Source organism: Myotis brandtii, unplaced genomic scaffold (genome assembly GCF_000412655.1).
Source record: "Myotis brandtii unplaced genomic scaffold, ASM41265v1 scaffold363, whole genome shotgun sequence".
NCBI classification, from domain to species: domain Eukaryota; kingdom Metazoa; phylum Chordata; class Mammalia; order Chiroptera; family Vespertilionidae; genus Myotis; species Myotis brandtii.
In genome coordinates, this window is record NW_005363938.1 from 1,791,181 (window position 1) to 1,813,404 (window position 22,224).

Genomic DNA, 22,224 nt, shown 5'->3' on the forward strand with positions numbered 1-22,224 from the left:
GAGAGCACAAATTTTTGTGCACCGGGCCCCTAGTATATATATATAAAAGCCCAGCAACCGAATGGAGGAACGACCAGAATGACCGGTCAACCAGTCGCTATGGCGCACACTGACCACTGGGGGTAGGTGCTCAACACAGGAGCTGTCCCCTGGTGGTGGGGGTGCTCCCACAGTGGGAGTGCCTCTCGGCTGACCGGGATATGCAGCGCTCCCAGAGCAGGAGCAGCCACTCAGAGGGCGGGTCCACAGCTGCTCAGCTGACTGGGATGAGCGGCTGCTCCCGCAATGGGCTGATCCCCACAGGCCACGCCCCCCCACCAGTGCACGAATCTGTGCACCGGGCCTCTAGTTAATGCATAAAGAAGCTGAGAATATTGCCCAAGAAACCATGGAAAGCAAGAATGTAAAACTAGCATGACTGGTTTTTGCACTTATTTTGAATGTTCGTGTAATTGAGAAATTTTAACAGTATAACATATGGAACCCAGAGTGGTCTAGGACTGAGGTGAAAGGCAGGTGGGTAAGAAGCTTTGGTATAGAGCTCCCTGGTTACCCATACCTTTCTTCATAAGGGCAGGGGGAGGTCAGGGGAGAAAAGGAAGTACTGAGGGCCACAGAGAAGGAAGTAGAGGTATAAAGGCAACAACTTAGTGTTCACAGGTAGCAGGATTAGACACGTGCAACTCAGGGAATGTCCAGAACTCAGAAACACACCCAAATCTAGGTCCAAATGCCCTGGTCCTTTAAAGTTAAATCTGTTTTCACATTTATCAAAGTCAGAAATGTCAAGCTAAATTAATTTCAAAGGTAAATCTGCATTCAGAGATATTTCCTTCAAATACTTGAAATTATTTTTAAAAGGACAAGTCAATTGACAAGTTGAAAAGCTTCCCCAAATTAGGTAGGTAAGTAGATTTGTTACTGTGGAATTTGGGTTTTAAATTTTTAACATAATTTATGCTGGTACTTTCAAAAAATTTAGTTCTGCCAAACCTTTGCACTTTACTAGTAGAGAGCCCTTTTATGAAAGATCAAAGGAGATACCCGGGTCCTTTACATTTGTTTAAGATAAAAACCAATAGTCTTCTCTCGCCACAGATGGGGCTCAGAGAACCAAACACCCGACACCTACCTGTGTTTGGAGGAGGGGGCTTGTTGTGAATCCATTTCACTACCTTGATGCCATTCTGTGCAGTGGCAATGTTTACACCTGGAACACAGGTGATGAGGTGTTCTAAGGGAACAGCCCCTCGGTTTTCTGGCAATACTTCTAGTTCACCAAACTCTGCAGCATAACAATCTGGAAAGCTGAAAAAAAGGGCCAATTAATATCATGGAAAAGTAAAGCACCCGCTAAACAGAAGACTTTATTTTAATGTATCCATTAATAATTTAAATGCCCACAATCTGGGTTTGGAGTTAAAATTAAGGTCACTGGGAGTCAGTCACGGTGGAACTGACCTCTTTGATGCATTCTGATGGTAATAGAAATTCCTGAACAGTTTTCCAGCAGAGGGGGTTACAAATAAGGAAACTGGATTCCAAGTCAGTTATTCATTTGCTTTAACGTACTACAGGCCTTAAGGCAACTTAGTCCTGCGCTGACCCGTGTTGTTCACCAGATGACCGATGGTGTGGTTAAATGAACTTATGAAGAATACTTTTACCTCTCAAATTTTGAAATCTATAACTGTTTGAGCTTATGTGTACCCTCATAGCACTTGTGCATACTTCTATTATAGCACTTATAATCACCTCTTCTCTGTAGAAAGGAAACTGCCCTACTCATGTTTCCAAAATTCAGCACAAACATTTTCTTGTTGAAATACTGAGTGAATGGACCCATTTCAGATATATTTTAACTGACTACAAGGCTAAGGGCACTTTCTTTGGGAGAGGTGTGGACAGAGAGAGAGATTTTCTATAAAGAGAACTAAGGTATCCTGTCACAATGGTTTTGACATGTTTGTTCACCTTAATAAAGGCACAGTGCCCTCGTGTGTCTGCAGAAGACTATGAACCTGGGGCCCAAACATCTTCAAAGAGAGAATCACAAAAGGAATCTGGTAACAGTCTGGATCAAATTCGTGTTCACTGCAGAAAACAAAACAGTAGCGAGGTAATTGTAAGAGATATTCCATGACCTTATACAAAAGAATTATTTCTGAAGGGAAATGGATGTTATACCTGAAATCCTTATTGGAACAATGCTGTCTGCAGACAGGCTCATGATATTCTAACTCTTCAAATATAATTGGACTGCCATTTGTTGAGGAGCCGTCATGGGACTGGGAAGACCCCAAGGGACTCTGTCGAGCTTGACTGCTGGGTAAGAGACACACCAGTCTTCCATTCCCATGTTCACGGATGGCGACTGTGTCTGTTAATTTATATAAATCTGACACATTCAGCTTGTGTCCAAACCTAAAAGCAAGGAAAAAGAGATGCTGACTTAGAACGTCTTTCACTGATTATACAAAACACCTGTCCTGTTTAAGTAAAGGGCTACAACCAAGAATAGTGCCTGTCTCTTCAAAAGTAAAACTGGAATAATTCTACTATAAATTCATTCCCTATTGAACCAGTGATGCTTGGCACTCCTCTGAGTCATCTCAGCTCACTGCTCAGTATGATTATATTTGGTGGCTAGCCCCCAACCCTCATGCAGTTTCTGTTTGAGTCATCTCAGCTCACTGCTCAGTATGATTATATCATTTGGTGGCTAGCCCCCAACCCTCATGCAGTTTCTGTAAATGCCTCACCTAATTTTCTGAAATGGAAAGCTATCTGATACGACCTCTTTCAACTTGGCTCCCCTTCACTTCAAATCCCTCTATATTACCCCTCACCATCTTTGCTCTGCTCCCCCAGAAGACGTATACGCCTTTCCAGCTACCACCTTGCCTTACCTATGCCTCAACCTAATGACTCATACTTCCTCTAAGACTGGACCCCTCAACTCCTCCCCCTGACATGTGTCTTTCCTACTTGGAGCTTAAATGCACAGAATCTGAATCAGGGCAGGTAGATTTGAGCTCATATCCTGACTCAAGCTGTATGACCATAGTCAAGTTACACAACCACTCTGGACCCCTGTTTTCCCATATGAAAAATAAGTGACAATACCTACCTCACAGTATTGATATGAGGATAAAATGTGATTCTGTATGAGAGCTTGGCACATAGTAAGTGTTCATTAAATGACAGCTGCTCCAATGGTTTCTTCCCAGTTCCCTACACAGATGCTCATATTTCTCCTCTACCAAAGCCAGTCTCGTATCTTCATCCCCTCACTCCTATTGTTCTGCTCCTGTAGAAGCACATTCTCCTGCTCTCACTCTATCTCACACACTCCTGTCTTCCCAATAATGAAGACAGCTGGCCTCTCTGGATTTGCTTCTCCTGTTTCACCATCCAGTCTGCCAACTGTTCCCTCCAGGATTTTATCCACAGGATGCTTCAGAGATGTCTCTCACGTCACCAGTGGCCTCCTTCTCTTCCCCAAACCTCACACCACTGCCTCAGTGCCCTCAATGTTGCAAGCCACCCCTACCCTCCTGGTAACACTCTCACCTCTGAGTTCTCCCCCACTTCCTGTCCTTAGTGGCATTTCTCCCAGTTCTGCCCTTCTGTTTCTCCTCCCTCTTCTCTAGTTTTATATGCTCCCATGTCTTTCATGATCATCTTTAGGCAAATAATTGTCCTTTCTGGAAGACGACTTCTTTCCCAAAGGATCCTCCAAATGTGCAGAGGATGAATCGAACTCTTGACCAGATATTCCAATAGCTCCCTAAAACTTGTATGTCCAAAACCAAGATAAAAAACTTGTACCTCTTGAACATGTTTTATTGCCCTATTTCAAGTTTAACTATACAACCATCCTCCCAGCCATCCAGTGCAGAAAAACCTCAGAATCAAATTGACCTCTACTTTTTACCTTGCCAGCTATTTAAAACTAGTTACCAAGTCCTGTCTTACTGACAATTGAAACTACTGTGGTATCTGGTTCCTTCTGTTCCAACAGCATCTGCTCAGAACTGGGACTGCTGCAGCACTCTCCCCTCTTCGTCTCCATCCCTCTCCTGTTCATTTCACCTTAGACATGACTGTCACCAGAAGAGTCTGCCTGGAGCATGGTTCCTGCCACCACACGTCTCCCCTCACCTCACTCCTCCAGTACTCCAGGGTTCCCATTATCCACATAAACCGTCAAGCTCCTGTTCTTTCCATCCTCTGTATCCTCAAAACATTTTCCTTTTAATGTCAGTTTTTTTTGTTCTATGTAATAATGTGTTTTTCCTTTCCTTCCAGACATAAGCTCCTCAAGGACAAAGGCTCTGTCTTCCCAGCTCAGCACTGTCCACAGAGCCTCAGCCTTTCACTCTACTGATATTTGTTGAGCATCTATTATGCGCTGAGTATCAAAGATACTTTGTTGGGTCAGATTTTGCCCTTGTTGTCCTGGAGCTTACAGTCTAGAAGATGCTCAAAATTGTTCACTCAATAAATAATAAAACTGACCAGTTAAAAAAAAAAAAGAAAGAAAGTACTGTTTTGGGCAATGAGATTAAATTTGCTAAAAGTAGATGCATGTTAAGCCCTGGTCGGGTGGCTCAACTAACTGGGGTGTCAGCCTGTATACCAAAAGGTTGTGGGTTCAATTCCCGGTCAGGGCACATACCTACATTGCAGGTTCAACTCCCTAGTCAGGAGTGTACCAGAGGCAACCTATCAATGTTTCTCTCCCACATCTATGATGTCTGTCTCTGTTTCTCTCTTAAAAAAAACCCCACAAAAACAATAAAAACATATCCTCGAGCACAGCCAGTGTGGCTCAGTGTTTGAGCATCAACCTATGAACCAGGAGGTCAGGGTTTGATTCCCAGTCAGGGCACATGCCCGGATTATGGGCTCGATCCCCAGTGTGGGTTGTGCAGGAAGCAGCCAATCAATGATTCTCTCTCATCACTGATGTTTCTATGCCCCTCTCCCTCACCCTTCCTTTATGAAATCAATAAAAATATATTTTTAAAAAACAACAAAAGAAAACATATCCTCCAGTGAGGATAAAAAAAAAAAGTATGTTAAAATCAAGAGAGAAGGCAGGGGAGGGTGGATGGGAAGAGATCAACCAATGAACTTGTATGCATATATGCATAACTCATGGACATAGACAAATGGATGGTGAGGGCCTGGGGGTGGGGGGAGGATGGGAGCGGGCTGGAAGAGGTTAATACTGTCAACAATAAAGATTTTTTAAAAAATCAAAATGTAAATTTGAACATCACTCTCTTTGTCTCATTTCCTCCATCAGGCTGCAAGTTCCTTAAGAGTTTTATCCCAATCACCAATCAATACTGGAATTCTGGAAGTCATGAATCAGTACGGATTAGATCAATGAAAAAATAAACCTAACTTACTTTTTTTCATAGATATCTGTAAATTTTAAAAGAGGCAGACAACAGGCAGGAGCGTCCTGAAGAATAGACATGGTTTCTCCACTGTAAGACAAAATCTTAATCATTAGAGAATAAATGCTGTTGGAAATCAACAGATGATTTCTAAGTTGTACTTTAAAATTGATTAACATAATGTATATACAAAATAAATTTACCAGTTTCTGGTATGTCAGAATTTATTTTCCAGAAAAATCTGAGGAAAGGACTTTAGGGACAAGGCAATTAAAAAATATTAAGTCACACTGGGATTTTCCTCTGACTCAAGCATAAAGCTTTCTACCTGTGTATCAGAAAGACCCTGACTCAGTAAGACAAGCACCTTGTTAATTCAGAGCAAAAGGCAGAATAGCTTGAAAGTCTCCTGCTACATTGTGGTTCATATGTTAGAGATATGGGAGTAGAATTCCTGTAGTTAAAGATACAATTGAATATGATATCATTTCAAATATGGTTTTAAAAAACAAAAGGCACCAAAAATACTCAAAGGGAAAACAAAAGCCAAACTGTTAAGAGTGAATGGCTTTGAGCCATAGGATTATGGATGATCCCCTTTCCCTCCCCCGCGCCCCACCCCCGCCGCCCCCTTTGCTTCTTCTGTTTCTGAACTTTCCAAATTTTCTTCCATGAGTATTATTTTTATTCTTGGGAGAGAGAGGGGAAAGAGAAACAATTTACAATAATGAAGTGTACATCATAGAAAAGATCTTTGAGACTCCAAACAGATATTCAGGAGTGAGTCCTGTTTTACTATACTCCAAACAGTGAGAGCCAAAGAAGAATCAAAGCTTATTCTCAATAAAACCATCACCAGATTCCTAAGATTAATACAGTAGTAATGAGAATTACAGGGCTGGGTGTCTATTTAACATTATGGATATATCTGCAGTTGAGCGCTTGTAGATCTACCCTCTACAGACTAATCCACCTTCTACTAAGATTTGAAAAATAATATTTCACTTTCCAGGCTCATAAACTTTTATTGTCAAGGTCTACTATTTTTAGAAGCTGTCTGGATATGTGGCGTATCATTTCACTTTTAAGTGCCTGCCAAATTTAGGTGTGCTTCACTTTTGGTTAATGACTTGAACAAGAGTCAAATTATTCTATCTAGCTTATTTCTAATTTATCTTTTCTAATTTCTAGTTTACTTCTAACTCTATCAATTTAGAATAAGCATTTCTGCATATGTAATTACCACAACAGTTTGGGATTGCGCTAAAATCAATTTTTATTATTTATAAAATTATGTCAGGGCCAAAATGTTATTTCCTGAAATAAATGGCTTGTTTGGGTTTTTACCTCAGTAAAGAGAGTGATTTATTAGCAGCTCCTGTGGCAAGTGAGACCAGGATCTTCTTACTGCCAATTTTGTATCTGTGGAGGGTATTCACCGCACTGATTGCTTCTTGTAAGTTTTCCATTTGAACAACAGCCCTGAGCTGATAATCTGTGTGGGGGCTGAGCTCCACACTCTTCACCTACAGCAGTGAGAAAGAAAACAGATGCTATGTCTTCTAATTTAAACATCAAAGGTGAATCATTAAGGGACACATTTGTGGACTTCAGTGAAGTGAGGAAACTTGTCTATATTCTGCACTTCAGCCAACTAGAACCTAAGTGACCCAAGGTAGGTGACCTTCAGGGACGTGACACTGGTCTGGCCTGCCTGTGTGCTCTGGCACGCACAGCTCTGTGATGCAGGCTCGGAGGCCAACACAGGCAAGGGGTGTTTAGGAGTCTTCTCTCGACCCTGCAAAAAACCTGGGGCATAGCCATTTTAAGAACCAGGAAAAGGTGTGTAATTTTAGCACACTCCACCTAAAAACTGAATCAGATACAGTAAAATATTACCAAAAACAGCCAACATTATTTTAGAATCCTATTTCTAGATTTTAGCAGCCAGAGCCAACTAAAACCCATCAATGTTTTATTTCCTAAAGTGCCATTTTAAATCCCTGCCCATGACCACAAATGCTTGTCTGCTAGGCTTCTTGCTCTCTGGGGCTGGGTCCTAAAAACTGGATGGATGGCACCACTAAGAGCAGACCAAAGGAAGGAGCTCGAGCTCGTTCGGTAACACATATCCTGGCTATGGTTATGAGTGTTGAATTAAGTTATCTCAATTTGAAATGTCAGCAAAGGGTAAGACAAAGGCAAGAACAAGAGTGAGAGATTACCTTGCCATGCCTAGAAAATGCTTCCTGTATGAGCTGCTGCAGCTCCTTCCGGGATACTCTGTAGTCTATGTTACTGATCTGGATATCAGCACCATTTGCAAATGGGTCTGGGCAGTCGGCACCAATGCTTGAATTTGCAACACTGAAAGCAAGAGGGGACACTCTGTTTAGAAGTGTTGGAGACATACTCCTGCTTACGACATAGATAGTGAGATTATTTTTTTAAGATGGCATTCTATTTAGTTTATATAATTTAGGCTTTCTTTGAAACTATATATAGACAGAGCTTGCCACAATGCAATTTGGTTTTCAAATGTGTCTTTGTCTTCCACATATATTGTCAAAAGTACTACCTGTTGACCCCATATTAATAACCAGTGAATTATTTAATATAAAATATTCTTTCATTGGATAATTCAAAGCTAAAGGCAGAAATTACAGGCAGACCTAATGAATTAATTTTCCACTTTGACCATTTATTCTTAGGAAATTAGCTTTAGCTTGTGATAACCAATGTAAGTCCTTTAACCACCCCTAGCTTTGAAAAAGCTAGATATTCTTACTCATGTGTTGCATTTCTTCCCCATGTAAGAAAAAGAAGTTTTGTGTACATTTTAAAATGTAATTATAGCCCTAACTGGTTTGGCTCAGTGGATAGAGCATCAGCTTGCGGACTGAAGGGGTCCAGGTTCGATTCCGGTCAAGGGCATGTACCTTGGTTGCGGCAGGGGCATGTGCCTGGGTTGCGGGCACATGCCCAGTAGGAGATGTGCAGGAGGCAGCTGCATGATGTTTCTCTCTCATAGATATTTCTAACTCTCTCTCTCCCTTCCTCTCTGTAAAAAAATCAATAAAATATATTAAAATGTAATTTTACAGGTCCAATATTGCCTTCGTAGTGAGTCTTCACCAACTCAGCAGAACACCTACAATGCTAGAAGGAGTTCATGGGATGCCACATGGCCTTATGGCTCCTTCCGTCTTCCAAGCTTCCAGAATTACTCAGTGCGAGTGTTTAGAAAGCTTAGATAAGGTAAGTGTTATACAGATCCTTACAGTGGTTTACAGAGGCCCTTACTTCCTGTAATTATCCTATGAATAAGAATAACCAATGTATGTCTAGTTTGGGCCTTTTCCTCAACATGATGAGGCGATAAGGAAATGGCAAGGACATCCTCACGTGCCTCCCTCCCATGACTGGCCAGGAACTCCAGGACAAACTTCTTTCTCTGACTTCTGCTTACTGATGCCCACGTGGAGAAGGGAAAGATGGTGAGAAGCACTGCCCCAAATGTTAGCTAAAATTACCTGGGGCAAGGGGGCTGACAGAAGAGGGATGAGACTTCTCTTTTACTTTATGTGCTTCTGTGTTGCTTGAATTCTTTTAAACAAACATATCTTCTATTGCACATAACCACTCCTTGGATCAAGAAGCTGGACTTACCGAGAAGACCAAGATGGAGATGTGAGCAGAGAACTGATTTGCCTGGATGCAATCAACTTGCTAAAAGCAGATGGATAACTCACTTGGAACAAAGTCTCCTCTTTGTTTTTTTTCTCTACAGGAGAACTGGTAACACTTCGGGCACTGAGGTTCTCTTTTCTAATGAAGGGAAGAATCAGAGGTTATTTGTTTTCCCTCACTTTGGAGAAGCAACTATGAGAAAAGAGTAATTCAACCTACTTCGGATTGGTTTTGTAAACGGATTCTGCCAACCCGGAGTTTTTTAGTGTGGGTGCTACGACACTCGAGTTTCTGTGAGGAGGTGCCACCGGCCTCAGGTTACCCTGCTGGGATTCACTGTTTCTAGTACCAGTTTTTGACTCCAGACGGCACAGCTCCTTAAAAGAGACAAGTACAGAGGAATTAAAAATTTAAGTACCCAAGGTGTGTCAGACCCTGTACAGAAATCATGTCACTTTGAGTTATCATCAAAATGGAAATAAAAAAAGGACAGAACAAAAGCAAGCGGGCCTATAAAACACAGAGACAAAGAAACCAAACCTACCATAAACTTCAGAAAGCAAGAGTTACCATAATTACCTGTAAACTTTTCACATTTGTGTTTTTTGCAGCAGATCCAGAATTTGCCTGCGACCCTTTTCCAGGCATGGCTTTGGCACTGGAAGATTGCTCATTTGCATCTTTGATGAGGCACAATTTTGGAATCTTAAGTTTTTTTGGAGACTTCACTTTATCAGGAATTGCATTTGAACTATTTGTTTCACAGAGTTCTTTATTTTTGGGAGTAAATGACACGATGATCCTATTCCCAAAGACATCTTCATTTTCCATTCGCTTCTGAGCCCGTTCTGCACTATCCTGGTTTATGAAGCGGAGGATTGCACTGCAGCCCGTGATGCTCAGCACTTTCCCACCACAGTTGTCGGACAGGCGTCTGAGCCTGTTGCTGACGCTCTTGCCATCTTTATTTGCTGGTAGGTTATAAACATAGAGCAGAGTGTGGCACTGCTGACACAGAGGAGAAGTGTTACAACAGGTTAACTCAAGGGCACACATTTAATTACAAAATAAGAACAAATGATCTCCAACAAGCTTGAGATCTTGGAGGGGAGGTAAATAATGATTTAGATGGGAGAAGGTGAACTTATTTAGATTAAAAAACATAGAAGAAGAGAACTGTATCTGAAGCTATCACTCTAGTGAATGAGACTGACGATTCAATTTCTGAATAATGTTTTGTTTTGTTTTTTAACCATTAGGAATAAGGATCTCTATAGTGAGCAATCTTTCACCTAAAATACATCTGACTTCAAGGTCTTCCAGATTAGAAAAGTGAGTGCAAACAGAAGCAGAAGGGTGAAAAATGGAGCTATAGCCAAACGGCTAAAAGCATAATGAATAACAACAAAAATTAATTAGGAGGGTGGCTCAAAGACTGAAGTAGGGTCAGACTCTGGTATCCCCAACTGGGTTATCCTTAGCATGTGTTTAACCTTGGCTTGTTCTGGGTGTCAGGGAATACAGGGAGACTAGCAGCTCAAGTGCTTGGATCAGGGGCCCTGGGGTCGTCTCTGCTCTTCTGTGATCAAGCTGTGTGACCTCCAATGAATTGCCTACTTCTTCTAAATGCTGACTTTCTCCTCCCTGATATAAGGACATTGGATGAGATCATCTCTAAGGTACTTCTGTAACTCTCAAGTTATCTTAATTACATTAAAACTGCACTTAATGTATGGGATTGCCTGCTCTTCTGCTTCATCTACACCAGTGATGGCGAACCTTTTGAGCTCGGCGTGTCAGCATTTTGAAAAACCCTAACTTAACTCTGGTGCCATGTTACATATAGAAATTTTTTGATATCTGCAACCATAGTAAAACAAAGATGTGTATTTCTGATATTTATTTTATATATTTAAATGCCATTTAACAAAGAAAAATCAACCAAAAAAATGAGTTCGCGTGTCACCTCTGACACACATGTCATAGGTTCGCCATCACTGATCTACACTATAGCTCCCCTCCATCGTTACTATTTCTTTAAGAGTTACATAAATAATCTCCAAGCAACTTATTAATGTTGTTCAGCATTGCAGGAAACATTCCTGTCCCGAATCAAGATTATCAGAAATGCTCATCTTGCTGGAAAAAACTCACCTTCTCCTATCATGTGGCTTAACAGGCTATAGGTGTAGCAATAACCATTCCTACCTTCCTGTGCACATGCATGACATGGAGTGCAACTACAGAAAACAGGCTCAGAGGCCTGCTGAGGACTTACATTTTAAATGCCTGAAAACTTTACAATTCCTCTGTTTGACTCCGAACACACCAGTTGGTACAAACCATCACCATATTCTTTACCCAAAACACTTGAAAGCAAAAGGAATAATAACTCTTATTCCATTATTTCTATCCCTCTGACACAAAGCATTGTTAGCTATGGAGACACTGGCTATTGGTAAGGTAAATCGGAGTCAATTTTAAAAATAAAAACAACATTCATACATATCAAGTCTCTGTATATTTGTAAGAGAAGAATTGAAGATTTCTAACCCTTATTTCAAAATCTGGCTAGACCTCCTATAATGAAGAGTTTCCTCTAGGCTTGTAGACCCCCTTGCTCAGGGCTTCTTCAACCTCCCTAATCTAGTGCTGGAATATAGCAAAGAGAAGGCAAACTCACTTACTGGCATTTTTAGTGGTGACCTGGGGGGCAAGTCGGAAATGAATTCTTCAAATCTAATCAATTCATTAGCATGATGCAGCAGTGCTTCTGAGGCCTGGTTTTTATGGATCAAAATTATGTGAAAACCATGTCTGTGTCTCAGGTCACTAAGTTCCAAGGCAAAATTGACATCAGCTGAAAGGTAAGATACAGCCCAATCCCATCCCCAAACATTAGAAACACTTGAGAAAGACAGACTCCCCCCTCCCTCTTTAATGTCTGCCATGAAGTAACTGCTTGAGCTAAAGCCGACCCCTCCCCCTCCCTTTTTAGAATAGGAACACATTTGACATCAGAGGAATTAGCATGGTAAGACAATTTTACCACATACTTGTACTGAATCCCAAGACACGTGTTACTTCTAGTCATAACAGGGAGCAAATATTAATATTTTAGGGAGTGTCAACTTTGGACATTACTCATCTTAGATTTTTAAGATTAGCAGCATTGGCCCAGGGTTAAAAACAATACCAGAGTTTTCTTTTTTTTAAAAAAAAAAAAAGAAAAAATTACATTTTCTTTAATAAACTTGGCCCCACAAGAATCCTTACTCAAGTTCCAAGGAGAAAATACAGAATTCCATGTAGACCCATTTTTATTTCCCAGACAGTTCCCAGACATAAGCATAAATATGTCCTATGTACTTCACCCTCTTTCAGACACATTTTACTTTAACATGTTCTGGCTCCTATGATAATTCCCACATAGTGCATTTAGCTAAAATGAGCAGATGTTTCCACACTTACTCGACACAAGAACCACAGTAGCTGGAGCAGTGTGCGTATTTGCAAACCTTCGGAGACTCTGGCGGAGTTTATCATCAGCAGCATTCTTCGCAGTAGCATTGATGTGGGCAACAGTTACCTGCATTAATTTATAATAAGGACAAATGAGCAAAGGCTGAGGTGAGAAAATCACTACACATCTTAACAGACTGTCTTTGAGGAAATAAAATCTTTCATTATTATTATTATTGCAACTTGAAATGGGGAAAAATTGCAACCAGATGTCAATAATTTCAAATTTGGTTCTCCATAAGAATTGCCTGCTTCCATTATTACCCCCCCCCCTCTCTAATCTGCTTTTGCACTTCATCCATGCCCCTATCAGAAATTAGGCAGAGAAAAGGAAGTGAAATTTGAAGTAGCTGCATGAACTCTCACGAAGAGCTTTTACCAACAATTTGGGAATAGCAGAGATTTGATATATGATTAAAATAATATTTGGGGCTGGTGTCATTTGTCTATGCTATATACACTACGCCTTTCAGGATCTGGGGTCAGGTAGTGAACAGGAGAGGCATCTAGCCTTTAGGGAGCTAAACTGTGTTTATTCCTATTAAAATTATCAGGCTTGCTCTGGCTGGTGTGGCTCAGTGGCCTGCACACTGAAGGGTCAAAGGTTCAATTCCCAGTCATGGGCATGCATGTGGGTTGCAGGTTTGATTCCTCAGTCCTGGCTGGGATGCATGCGGGAGGCAACCGATCGATGTGTCTGTCACATAGATCTTTCTCTTTCTCATTCCCCTCTCTCCACTCTCTCTAGAAATCAATTGAAAAAAAATGTCCTTTGAGGATTAACAAAAAAAAAAATTATCAGGTCATAAATAACAGTCTTCAAAGCAAGGAAAGTTTTGAGAGGTGCCACAACTACATGCAAAACACAATAAATTAGTTTTTATAAAGAACATAAGTATATAATTTTAGACACCAATATGGGATATCAATGGAATTATTTGTCTAAGAGTCAAAAGAACTGAATTCTAGTTCCAATTTAAGAGAACAGACTTTGGGCTCAATCTGGATTTAAATCTTAGTTATCTACTTACTGGCCATGTGATCTTAAAAAAGTTGCTTAAGTCCAGCCGGTATGGCTCAGTGATTGAGCATCGACCCACAAACCAAGTGGTCACTGGTTTGACTCCAGTCAGGGCACAAATCCGGGATGTGGGCTCAATCCCCATTAGGGGGCATACAGGAGGCAGTTGAATGATGTTTCTCTTTTATCAATGTTTCTATCTCTCTATCCTCCCTTCCTCTCTCTTGATTTTAAAATCAATTTTTAAAAAAAGTTGCTTAGCCCTAACCGGTTTGGCTCAGTGGATAGAGCGTCAGCCTGCGGACTGAAAGGTCCCAGGTTCGATTCTGGTCAAGGGCATGTACCTTGGCTGTGGGCATGAGGCAGCTGATCAACGTTTCTCTCTCATCGATGTTTCTAACTCTCTATCCCTCTCCCTTCCTCTCTGTAAAAAATCAATAAAATATATTAAAAAAAAAAAAAGTTGCTTAAGCCCTGGCCAGATGGCTCAGTTGGCTGGAGCATCGTCCCCATACACCAAGGTCATGAGTTCGATACCAGGTTGGACACATAAAAGAATCAACCAATTATTGCATAAATAAGTGGAACAACAAAGTGATGCCCTAACCAGTTTGGCTCAGTGGATAGAGCGTCGGCCTGCAGACTGAGGGGTCCCGGGTTCGATTCCAGTCAAGGGCAAGTACCTTGGTTGCAGGCACATCCCCAGTAGGGGGCGTGCAGGAGGCAGCTGATCGATGTTTCTCTCTCATAGATGTTTCTAACTCTCTATCCCTATCCCTTCCTCTCTGTGAAAAATCAATAAAATATATTAAAAAAAAAAAAGATGTTTCTCTTTCTCTTTCTGCCCTCCCCCGCCTTCTCCCGACTCTCTCTCTCAAATGAATTAAAAAAAATTTTAAGTTGCTTAACCACTTTGGGGGTCTCAATTTCATTTGTAAATTTCAAATAATAAATCCTATGAGCCTTGTTCACAGAGCAATTATGAAAATCAAAGGAAACCATTATACAGGTATATCACTAGTCACATACGAGTAGCATTACTAAAAGATTAGACACAATTAGATGATTCCTAGAACAGCAGGCCCTCAAATAACATCATTTCGTTCAATGTCATTTTGTTATAACACTGGTGAAATGCTATAGGACAGTGGTTCTCAATCTTCCTAATGCCACGACCCTTTAATACAGTTCCTCATGTTGTGGTGACCCCCAATTTCATTGTTACAAATTGAACATAATTAAAGCATAGTGATTAATCGCAAAAACAATATGTAATTATATATGTGTTTTCCCATGGTATTAGGCGACCCCTATGAAAGGGTCGTTCGACCCCCAAAAGGGTCACGACCCACAGGTTGAGAACCGCTGCTATAGGAACTTAACTCTTGTTTATATCAATTAGCCTATGTGGCAAAACTGGTTTCATTATATGTCATTACACTTGAAGTTGTAGAACCTATTGACAATGTTAAGTGAGGATTTACTGTACTTTAGAAATAATCTTTTGCTAATTTCCTTTATTTCCAAATGCATATTATTAAACGAATTTTGAATTGTAATTCTTTGAAAGAAAATTACATGTACCTATTCTTCTACCATAATAGATTAAAACTGTTTTATTTTTTTACCTGGCAATTATTCAGCTCTTGAATAACTTCTTTGTTTTCTTTACTGATGTCACAAACACAGATGAATTCTGCTTCTCTATGGCCTTTAAAAAACTTCTCACGGATTCTATGTACAACAGCAGAGGCTGAGCGGCCAGAGGGAACTGAGCAGTTTTCAATATCCCAAAAAACTCCAATGGGGGGTAAGTTTTCCAGCAGCTGTCCGGCTAGTGCAACTTCTGGTGAGCCTTAAGAAATGTTAACACTTTCAATTATACATAATGAAAAAGAAATGGCAAATTAAAATAAAATAGCTACCTATCATTCTTAGTGGCAGAAAATTGAAATAATTGATGGATATTAATTTTAAGGATACCAACCTCACTGGTTGATCTAATAAAACAAAAAACCCCCAAGCTGTCATAGTACCTCTAGCAATTATTCCTATTTTTCAGAAGAGAACAAACTAAAAAAGGTTAATTCACTTTAAGCCCACAATAATCCATCGCAAAGCCTGATCCATCCTCATGCTGACCACTTATGCATCTCTAAATACTAACACATAGGTGAATGGATGCTGCAGCCCTGGGACCTGATTTCCATGCTCTGCCCCATTGGAAAGAACAATGAAGAGGTAACAAAAGTTTTTACTGTCGATTTTAAATGATTTTTAGTGCAGCATTAACATCTGATTTAATATTTTTTAAATGTTTTTAAAAAATAAAATATTACATTAGTTACTTTTGGGGAAAATGCTCTTAGGTTTTCAAATGTCTTTTTTCACCAGTCATTACCAAACCTTTCTAAAGACTTACAGCTTCTAGAGAGTATACAATTAATAAGTGTGATTATTAACCTAAGTTGACACCATGTCCCATCCAGTACTTATTTCTCCTAATGTACTCCCCATTTTTCTACATACAGCTTCTGATTTCAATTAGCCCCAGCCCAATATAAAGGGCAAATGAGCCCAGCTGGCGTGGCTCAGTGGTTGAGCATCCTTGACCTGTAAACCAAGAGGTCACAGTTCGATTCCTGGTTAGGGCACATGCCTGGGTTGCAGGCTCAATCCCACTGTGGGGCATGCAGGAGGCAGCTGATCAATGATTCTCTCTCAACGTTGCTGTTTCTCTCTCTCTCCCCCTATCCCTTCCTCTTTGAAATCAATAACAATATATTTTTAAAAATATAAATAAAGGGCAAATAACATACTGATCTATAAAAATATTTTTACCAAGAGATGGAAATGGAGACTCACATACACAGTAGCTTTAGAACCACAAGGACTCTTTTACAGGCAATGCACAGTTAGGATATAATATTGAAAACTATTTAAATATGCACATTTTATACCATACTGTCATTTACCAAATTTCGAAGCAGCTTTGTCTAGACTGGTCGCCAATAACAATGTGGTCTCCTTCCCTTTGGTTCCACAGCCATTACACAGAGGAACAGTAACAGGTGCAGTTTGAGTATTTGGAGGTGGTATATTTGGCCAGACTTTAGCAGCAGCAATTATACTATTTCTTGCCGGCTGTTTTAAAAATTTTTTTTAAAAAGGTTTCAGATATATCATTTCAGAATTATATACAACAACTGAAAACACATTCCAAGTGTTTCTCCTTTCCAGATGCTAACCTCTAATAAAATACCTTTTCAAATCATCTTTCCTAGACTATTAGTTATCAATTCATAAACTCACTCAAAGAAGTGACTTGAAATGATCAGGAGAGATAGTCACATGATCAGACCTTTACACTCTGGGGCATGTGTCTGCTGCAATGGAGACCTCAGACAAACTTTACATAAAGGGAATTAAAGTGTTCACTTAAACACAAGTGGGATTGAGGCCAAGTTTCAAGTTCCTCAAATTACTTCAAAAGGACAACATGCAATTACCTACATTACATGAATGGGTTCATGTACAGGGTGTTATAAGAAATCACAATCGTGCTGGAGCCTTTAAAGACAAAATAGTACACGAGGCTTTGCTGAACTAGGTTTACATGTACGAAACAGATTTATCTCAAGAGGCCCTAACAGGGTAAACTATATAAATAATTACTCTCTACCTATCTGAATGGTCCCTCCCATTTTACCCATAGCTTTGGGACCAGCAGAAGTTATGCTCATGGGAAGAAAGCGACATCATGGAAGAATCTTCAACCCCATGCAAAATAAAGGCTTTTCAAGATATATCCACTTAAAAAATGTCATTCCTCAAACCTCAGCTGCCCCCAACATATCAAATAAAAAGATACAAACCTTGTTTAGACAGTCTTCGCAGTAAAGGGAGCCCTTTAAACACACCGGAGGGACCACATTTAGGTGCAAAGAGCTGGTGCACAAGTGAGGTGTTAGCTCCGACTGTGAAATGTGCTCTTCCAAATGCCCTGGAGCCCCACTTGTGAAATCAGAACAGGGGAAATAGCCAGCAGAGGTGCAGCCCTGGAGAGCCGGGAACTGATGTAGCTTGTGCACATTACCATGGCATGACTGGAAATGGAGCTTTCCACAACAGGGCAGGTGTTGGCAGGAAGAGAGGTTACTTTCTGGACACGTGCTGGGAAAGTCACTTGCAATGCCGGCCATACTGTTCCTAGCTAAGGCATTCTGGAGTGAAGGTGAAGACTGAAAAGCAAGTCCTGACCCTACCTGGCATGTGATTGTCCTGGTGCTCTGTGAGTCTAACACTGTGCCCGTGTGAATCAAGCTACCAGTACCTCCGCTACCGCCACCGCCACCGCCACCACCAAAATGCATTGGTGAAGTGGAGGGTTCATTAGTGCAATGAGCACAGCAGCTTACTTTGGGGACAGTTGGAAGCTGTATTTTAGTTTGCTGAAGAGAATGAGTATCTGGAAGTGGAACTGCTGGAAAAAGTTTAGAGCCAGTATGAAGGGGAGATGGTACATCCTTTAATTCCACAGCAACTTTCTTGTTCTCCATGTAATCTTTCTGAGAAAAAAAAAATCAGAACACCAGTTAATTTTATGAGGTCAGAGATTTTTGGTTACATCCTATTGCATTCAACAGCGGAAACGATTCAATCCTGTTTATACCACTCAATCATGAACAAACAAAATGGAATACCAACTAAAACCAGTGGCATTCTTCAGAGAGGCCTGCAGGAGGTGAACATGGAAAGACAATGAAAGGTAAGACTGTGTTCTTCCGGAATTTTAAGAGACTAGGGGAGGGGTCTTTGGTAAGCCGGGTTAACCATCTATGTCCCAGTTACCTCCTTTTGATAGCTTCCCCTTGTCTCACGGCATCTTCTGAAGACAAAATAGGTGGTATGAAAACACAGTCACAGCAGCATTCAATAAAGATGGCTTAAAAGCAAAGTGCTTTGCAGTAAAATCATAAGGGGTTTTAGTAAGGTTCTTCAGAGAAGATTCCAAACACTATGGATGAGCTCAGCCATCTCCCCAAGTGACCCATCTGTGGAAAAGTCTATAAACGTGCTGCTGATGACATTTAGCAAACCCTAGAATATCATGGCCTAAATCCCTAATGCCAACATTATTCTGTAGCCAGTGAAAAAAATTAGGATAATTAGATAACTGGGAAGGGATACAAGAGAAATAGTTTGTCACATTCCTCCAACATAGACAAAGGAGTCCAGTAAATTTATAAAGGTTGTGGTATGGCATTAGTGTCAGAGGCCTTGGCTTGCATGTGATACTCAGCAGTTTTATGACCTTGAGTAAGTTACTTAAGCCCTCTACACTTCCATTTCCTCATCTTTCAATTGGGAACAACGGGATGTACTTTTGACAATTGTTAGAAGAATAAAATAAGATCATGCACATAAAACTCTCAGCAGAGTTCCTGGACCCTGAAAGGAGATCTAACTAATCAAGAGCCTTTATGGACTGACTGCAGGCTCTACCAAGATGAAAAAGATGCCCTCGTACAGTGATTGAGACATGCTCATCCCTGGGAGCATAGAAGGGTCCATCTGACTTCCATGATTTCACTCCTTTTGCTGTGATTCTATATTCATTCAGGAGAAATTTGGATTTTCAGTTAGATTTTTCCTAAAAGGGAGGTAATAGCAATGGGCTGACCATCCAACAAGCACTATATTCTGCCTTTTTGGTAATTACAGTTCAGGCTGGAAATGAATACGCTGCCATTCTGATTTATACAAATTTGGCTCTTATGGCAAGGTTATTGTAAGTTGGTCCCCTTGAACACACTCAATTCTGAATGCCACTGACAAAAATCAAGTGTCTGGATCTGGCCCTCGCTAGTTTGGCTCAGTGGATAGAGCATCAGCCTGCAGACTGAAGAGTCTCAGGTTTGATTCCGGTCAAGGGCACATGCCCAGGTTTCGGGCTCAATCCCCAGTAGGGGCATGCAGGAGGCAGCCAATCAATGATTCTCTTTCACCATTGATGTTTCTCTCTCTCCCTCCCTCTCTCGTCCTCTCTAAAATCAATTAAAAAAATATGTATTTTTTAAAAAATTTCAGAAGGCTAAAGTAAAATAAAATCTATTTTATATTTTCTCCAATTGTATTCTACAATGTGGATTTATCTTTGAAATCCATGACTTTAATGAGAAACAAATCTTCCCAAAATGTTAACATTAAATATTTAAAGCATCTACTGTTATTTAAGCGTGGACATACAGGAGTTAAAAAATTATGCTCGTTGAGTCAGGAATTTATTATGTTCTACAAGAAGTAATATAAGCAAGATACCAGGAAAACTCAGCACTGACTCCAGGGAGAGCAACTGCCCCAGAACAAATGGAGCTCCCATCTATTTGCATTAGGAATTTGCTATGTCCTTAGTCTTGCACATAGTTACCGTTTGGGGACTAAGTGGCAACATCTGCTCAGGACGAGAAAAGCAATTAGAGAATTTCCAAAGCCATGGCTTAGCACCATTATCTTGTTGAAGCCATCCGAGTGTTCTACTACAGGAGTTCTCAGTTCCGTTTCCTTCCATCATATAGCCACACAAAGTTGTTCAACATTCTTTCACCTTTCTTTTCTTTCATTCTTCCACCCTGTTGAGAATGAGATTTCAATGTTATTTATATGCATAAGTACAAATTTTACTATTAAAATGTGAGACTGCAACTATATTAATGGTGCAATGGCTCCCAACAAGTAAGACCTTAAGGAGCAAAAGTAGAATGGCTTTCAAAGCATATTACAGGTTACTAAAATTTGGTAAACTTGGTTGACTGTTTATGCTTAAATTCTGACTGCATCCACCCGTTTTTTTAAAAAAATCAGCCTCTTCCATTTCTCATGTTCTATAATTCTTCCAATAAAAATGAACTCCAGATGAGCCCTATTTCTTTTCTATAAACAGCCATGCTTGAGAGAAGTAACCAAATCTTGGACACCTGCATATCCCGAGTGAAACCTCTCCTCTTCACTTAGCTGGAGACAACCTCCTCTAGCCCTGAGTAGACATTTTCTATAGTTTTTCTTAATTCTTCTCAACTGTCTTTCCCTAAAGGCTCTTCTTATGAGAGTCAAAAAGTTAACAGCAGAGAGCATGTAATTTTTAGTAAAAGAATAACTATATGTCCTCATTACCAGTTATGTAAGATTCTGAAATTGATTTAATAACAACTTATCCCACTGGTCTTTGATTTTAGTATGGAAGGTCCATATTATGTGGCCTCTGTGGACTTTTGATTTTTTTTTCAATCCTCCCCAGAAGATATGGTGGGTTTTTTTAAAAAACTGATTTTGAGCGAAAGAGGGAGAGAGAGAGAGAACTATTGATATGAGAAACATCAATCAGTTGCCTCCTCTAAGTGCCCAGACCAGGGATCAAACCCGAAACCTAGGTATGTACCATGACTAGGAACTGAACCAACAACCTTTTGGTATACAGGACAATTCTTCAACCAATTGAGCCATCCGACCAAGACTTTGAATTTGATTCTGCTACAAAACAAATCAAACCAATTTCTTAGTTTGTGCAACCTGGTATACCAACAAAAATCTAACAGAAAAATCTCAAGTCACAGACATGCTGTATCTACTCCAGTGCAACAACACTTAAACAGTACAATAAAAGCAGATCAAATCAATAATAGCCATTGGGCATGGAGGCAGAAAGCCAATGGTAAGGACAACTGAATCTCATTTCCAAGTCCCCACCATCATACCCCAACAATCACCTACTCTTACCTATAGTGGCCACTTTAAGGTTATTAATTTATCTTTCAGAAATTTAACCTGGGAATATAGAAAAGAATTCCTTTTAGCTATCTCTCTGATAAGATCCTCGTTTCAAGCAGTTTTAACATCAACATAGTAGGGTGAGGGGAGAGATGATGATACAAGTGCCATATTTAAGGTACAGGAGGGCTGATCACATAAAGCAGGGGTAGGCAAACTATGACCTGCCAGCCAAAACCAGCCCACTGCTTTTATTTAAATGGCCTTTGGACTAAGAATGTATTTTACATTTTTAAATTCTTAGAAAAAAAATCAAAATGTTTTATGACACAAAATTTTATGAAATTCAAATTTCAGTGTCTATAAACAGTTTTATCAAGACATGGCCACACTCATTTAAGAACTGTCTATGGCTGGTTTTTGCACTATAATTGCAGAATTAAGTATTTGCAACAGAGACTATATTGCCTACAAAGCCTAAAATATTTACTATTTAGCCCTTATGTTAAAGCTACAAAACTTCATTAAATTTTGGGTTCTTCCTCGGTTCAGTGTGGCTAATTTCTTCCCTGTACACCTCACAGCACTACTGAGGGTGAAAAATATTAGATGAAGGAGCCTACCATTTGTTTTCAACACTTCATCACCTGTGCCAAGCACAGGGCTGGCTACTTAGTATATACTAAATAAATATTTTTACTTTACCTAGCTGTTTATAATTAGGAGTTAATTTGGAGACAGAGATGAAGTTAACTACCACAATATTAGTACATTATGCTACTTGTTTTTCCTCTTAAATACAGGTTTAATACC

At 40.1% G+C, this 22,224-nt stretch overlaps 1 protein-coding gene across 3 annotated transcripts in view; it reads right to left on the reverse strand.

The window, feature by feature from the left end:
* KIAA0430 (KIAA0430 ortholog) overlaps positions 1-22,224 on the reverse strand; it is a 42,793-nt gene that overhangs the window by 18,796 nt on the left and 1,773 nt on the right. For 2 of the 3 annotated variants that reach the window (XM_005871992.2, XM_014544405.1), the window contains exons 2-16: positions 20,075-20,276; positions 17,520-18,212; positions 16,620-16,788; positions 15,273-15,499; positions 12,573-12,690; positions 11,789-11,961; positions 9,681-10,109; positions 9,321-9,478; positions 9,081-9,239; positions 7,637-7,778; positions 6,759-6,937; positions 5,421-5,501; positions 2,188-2,424; positions 1,975-2,094; positions 1,133-1,308 (exon numbers count right to left, since the gene is read on the reverse strand). In XM_005871992.2, the coding sequence (XP_005872054.1) occupies positions 1,133-1,308; positions 1,975-2,094; positions 2,188-2,424; positions 5,421-5,501; positions 6,759-6,937; positions 7,637-7,778; positions 9,081-9,239; positions 9,321-9,478; positions 9,681-10,109; positions 11,789-11,961; positions 12,573-12,690; positions 15,273-15,499; positions 16,620-16,788; positions 17,520-18,212; positions 20,075-20,218 (3,205 nt within the window). In that variant the 5' untranslated portion in view covers positions 20,219-20,276. The remainder of the gene's footprint in view (positions 1-1,132; positions 1,309-1,974; positions 2,095-2,187; positions 2,425-5,420; positions 5,502-6,758; positions 6,938-7,636; positions 7,779-9,080; positions 9,240-9,320; positions 9,479-9,680; positions 10,110-11,788; positions 11,962-12,572; positions 12,691-15,272; positions 15,500-16,619; positions 16,789-17,519; positions 18,213-20,074; positions 20,277-22,224) is intronic. The other variant, XM_014544404.1, reaches the window with a different exon arrangement.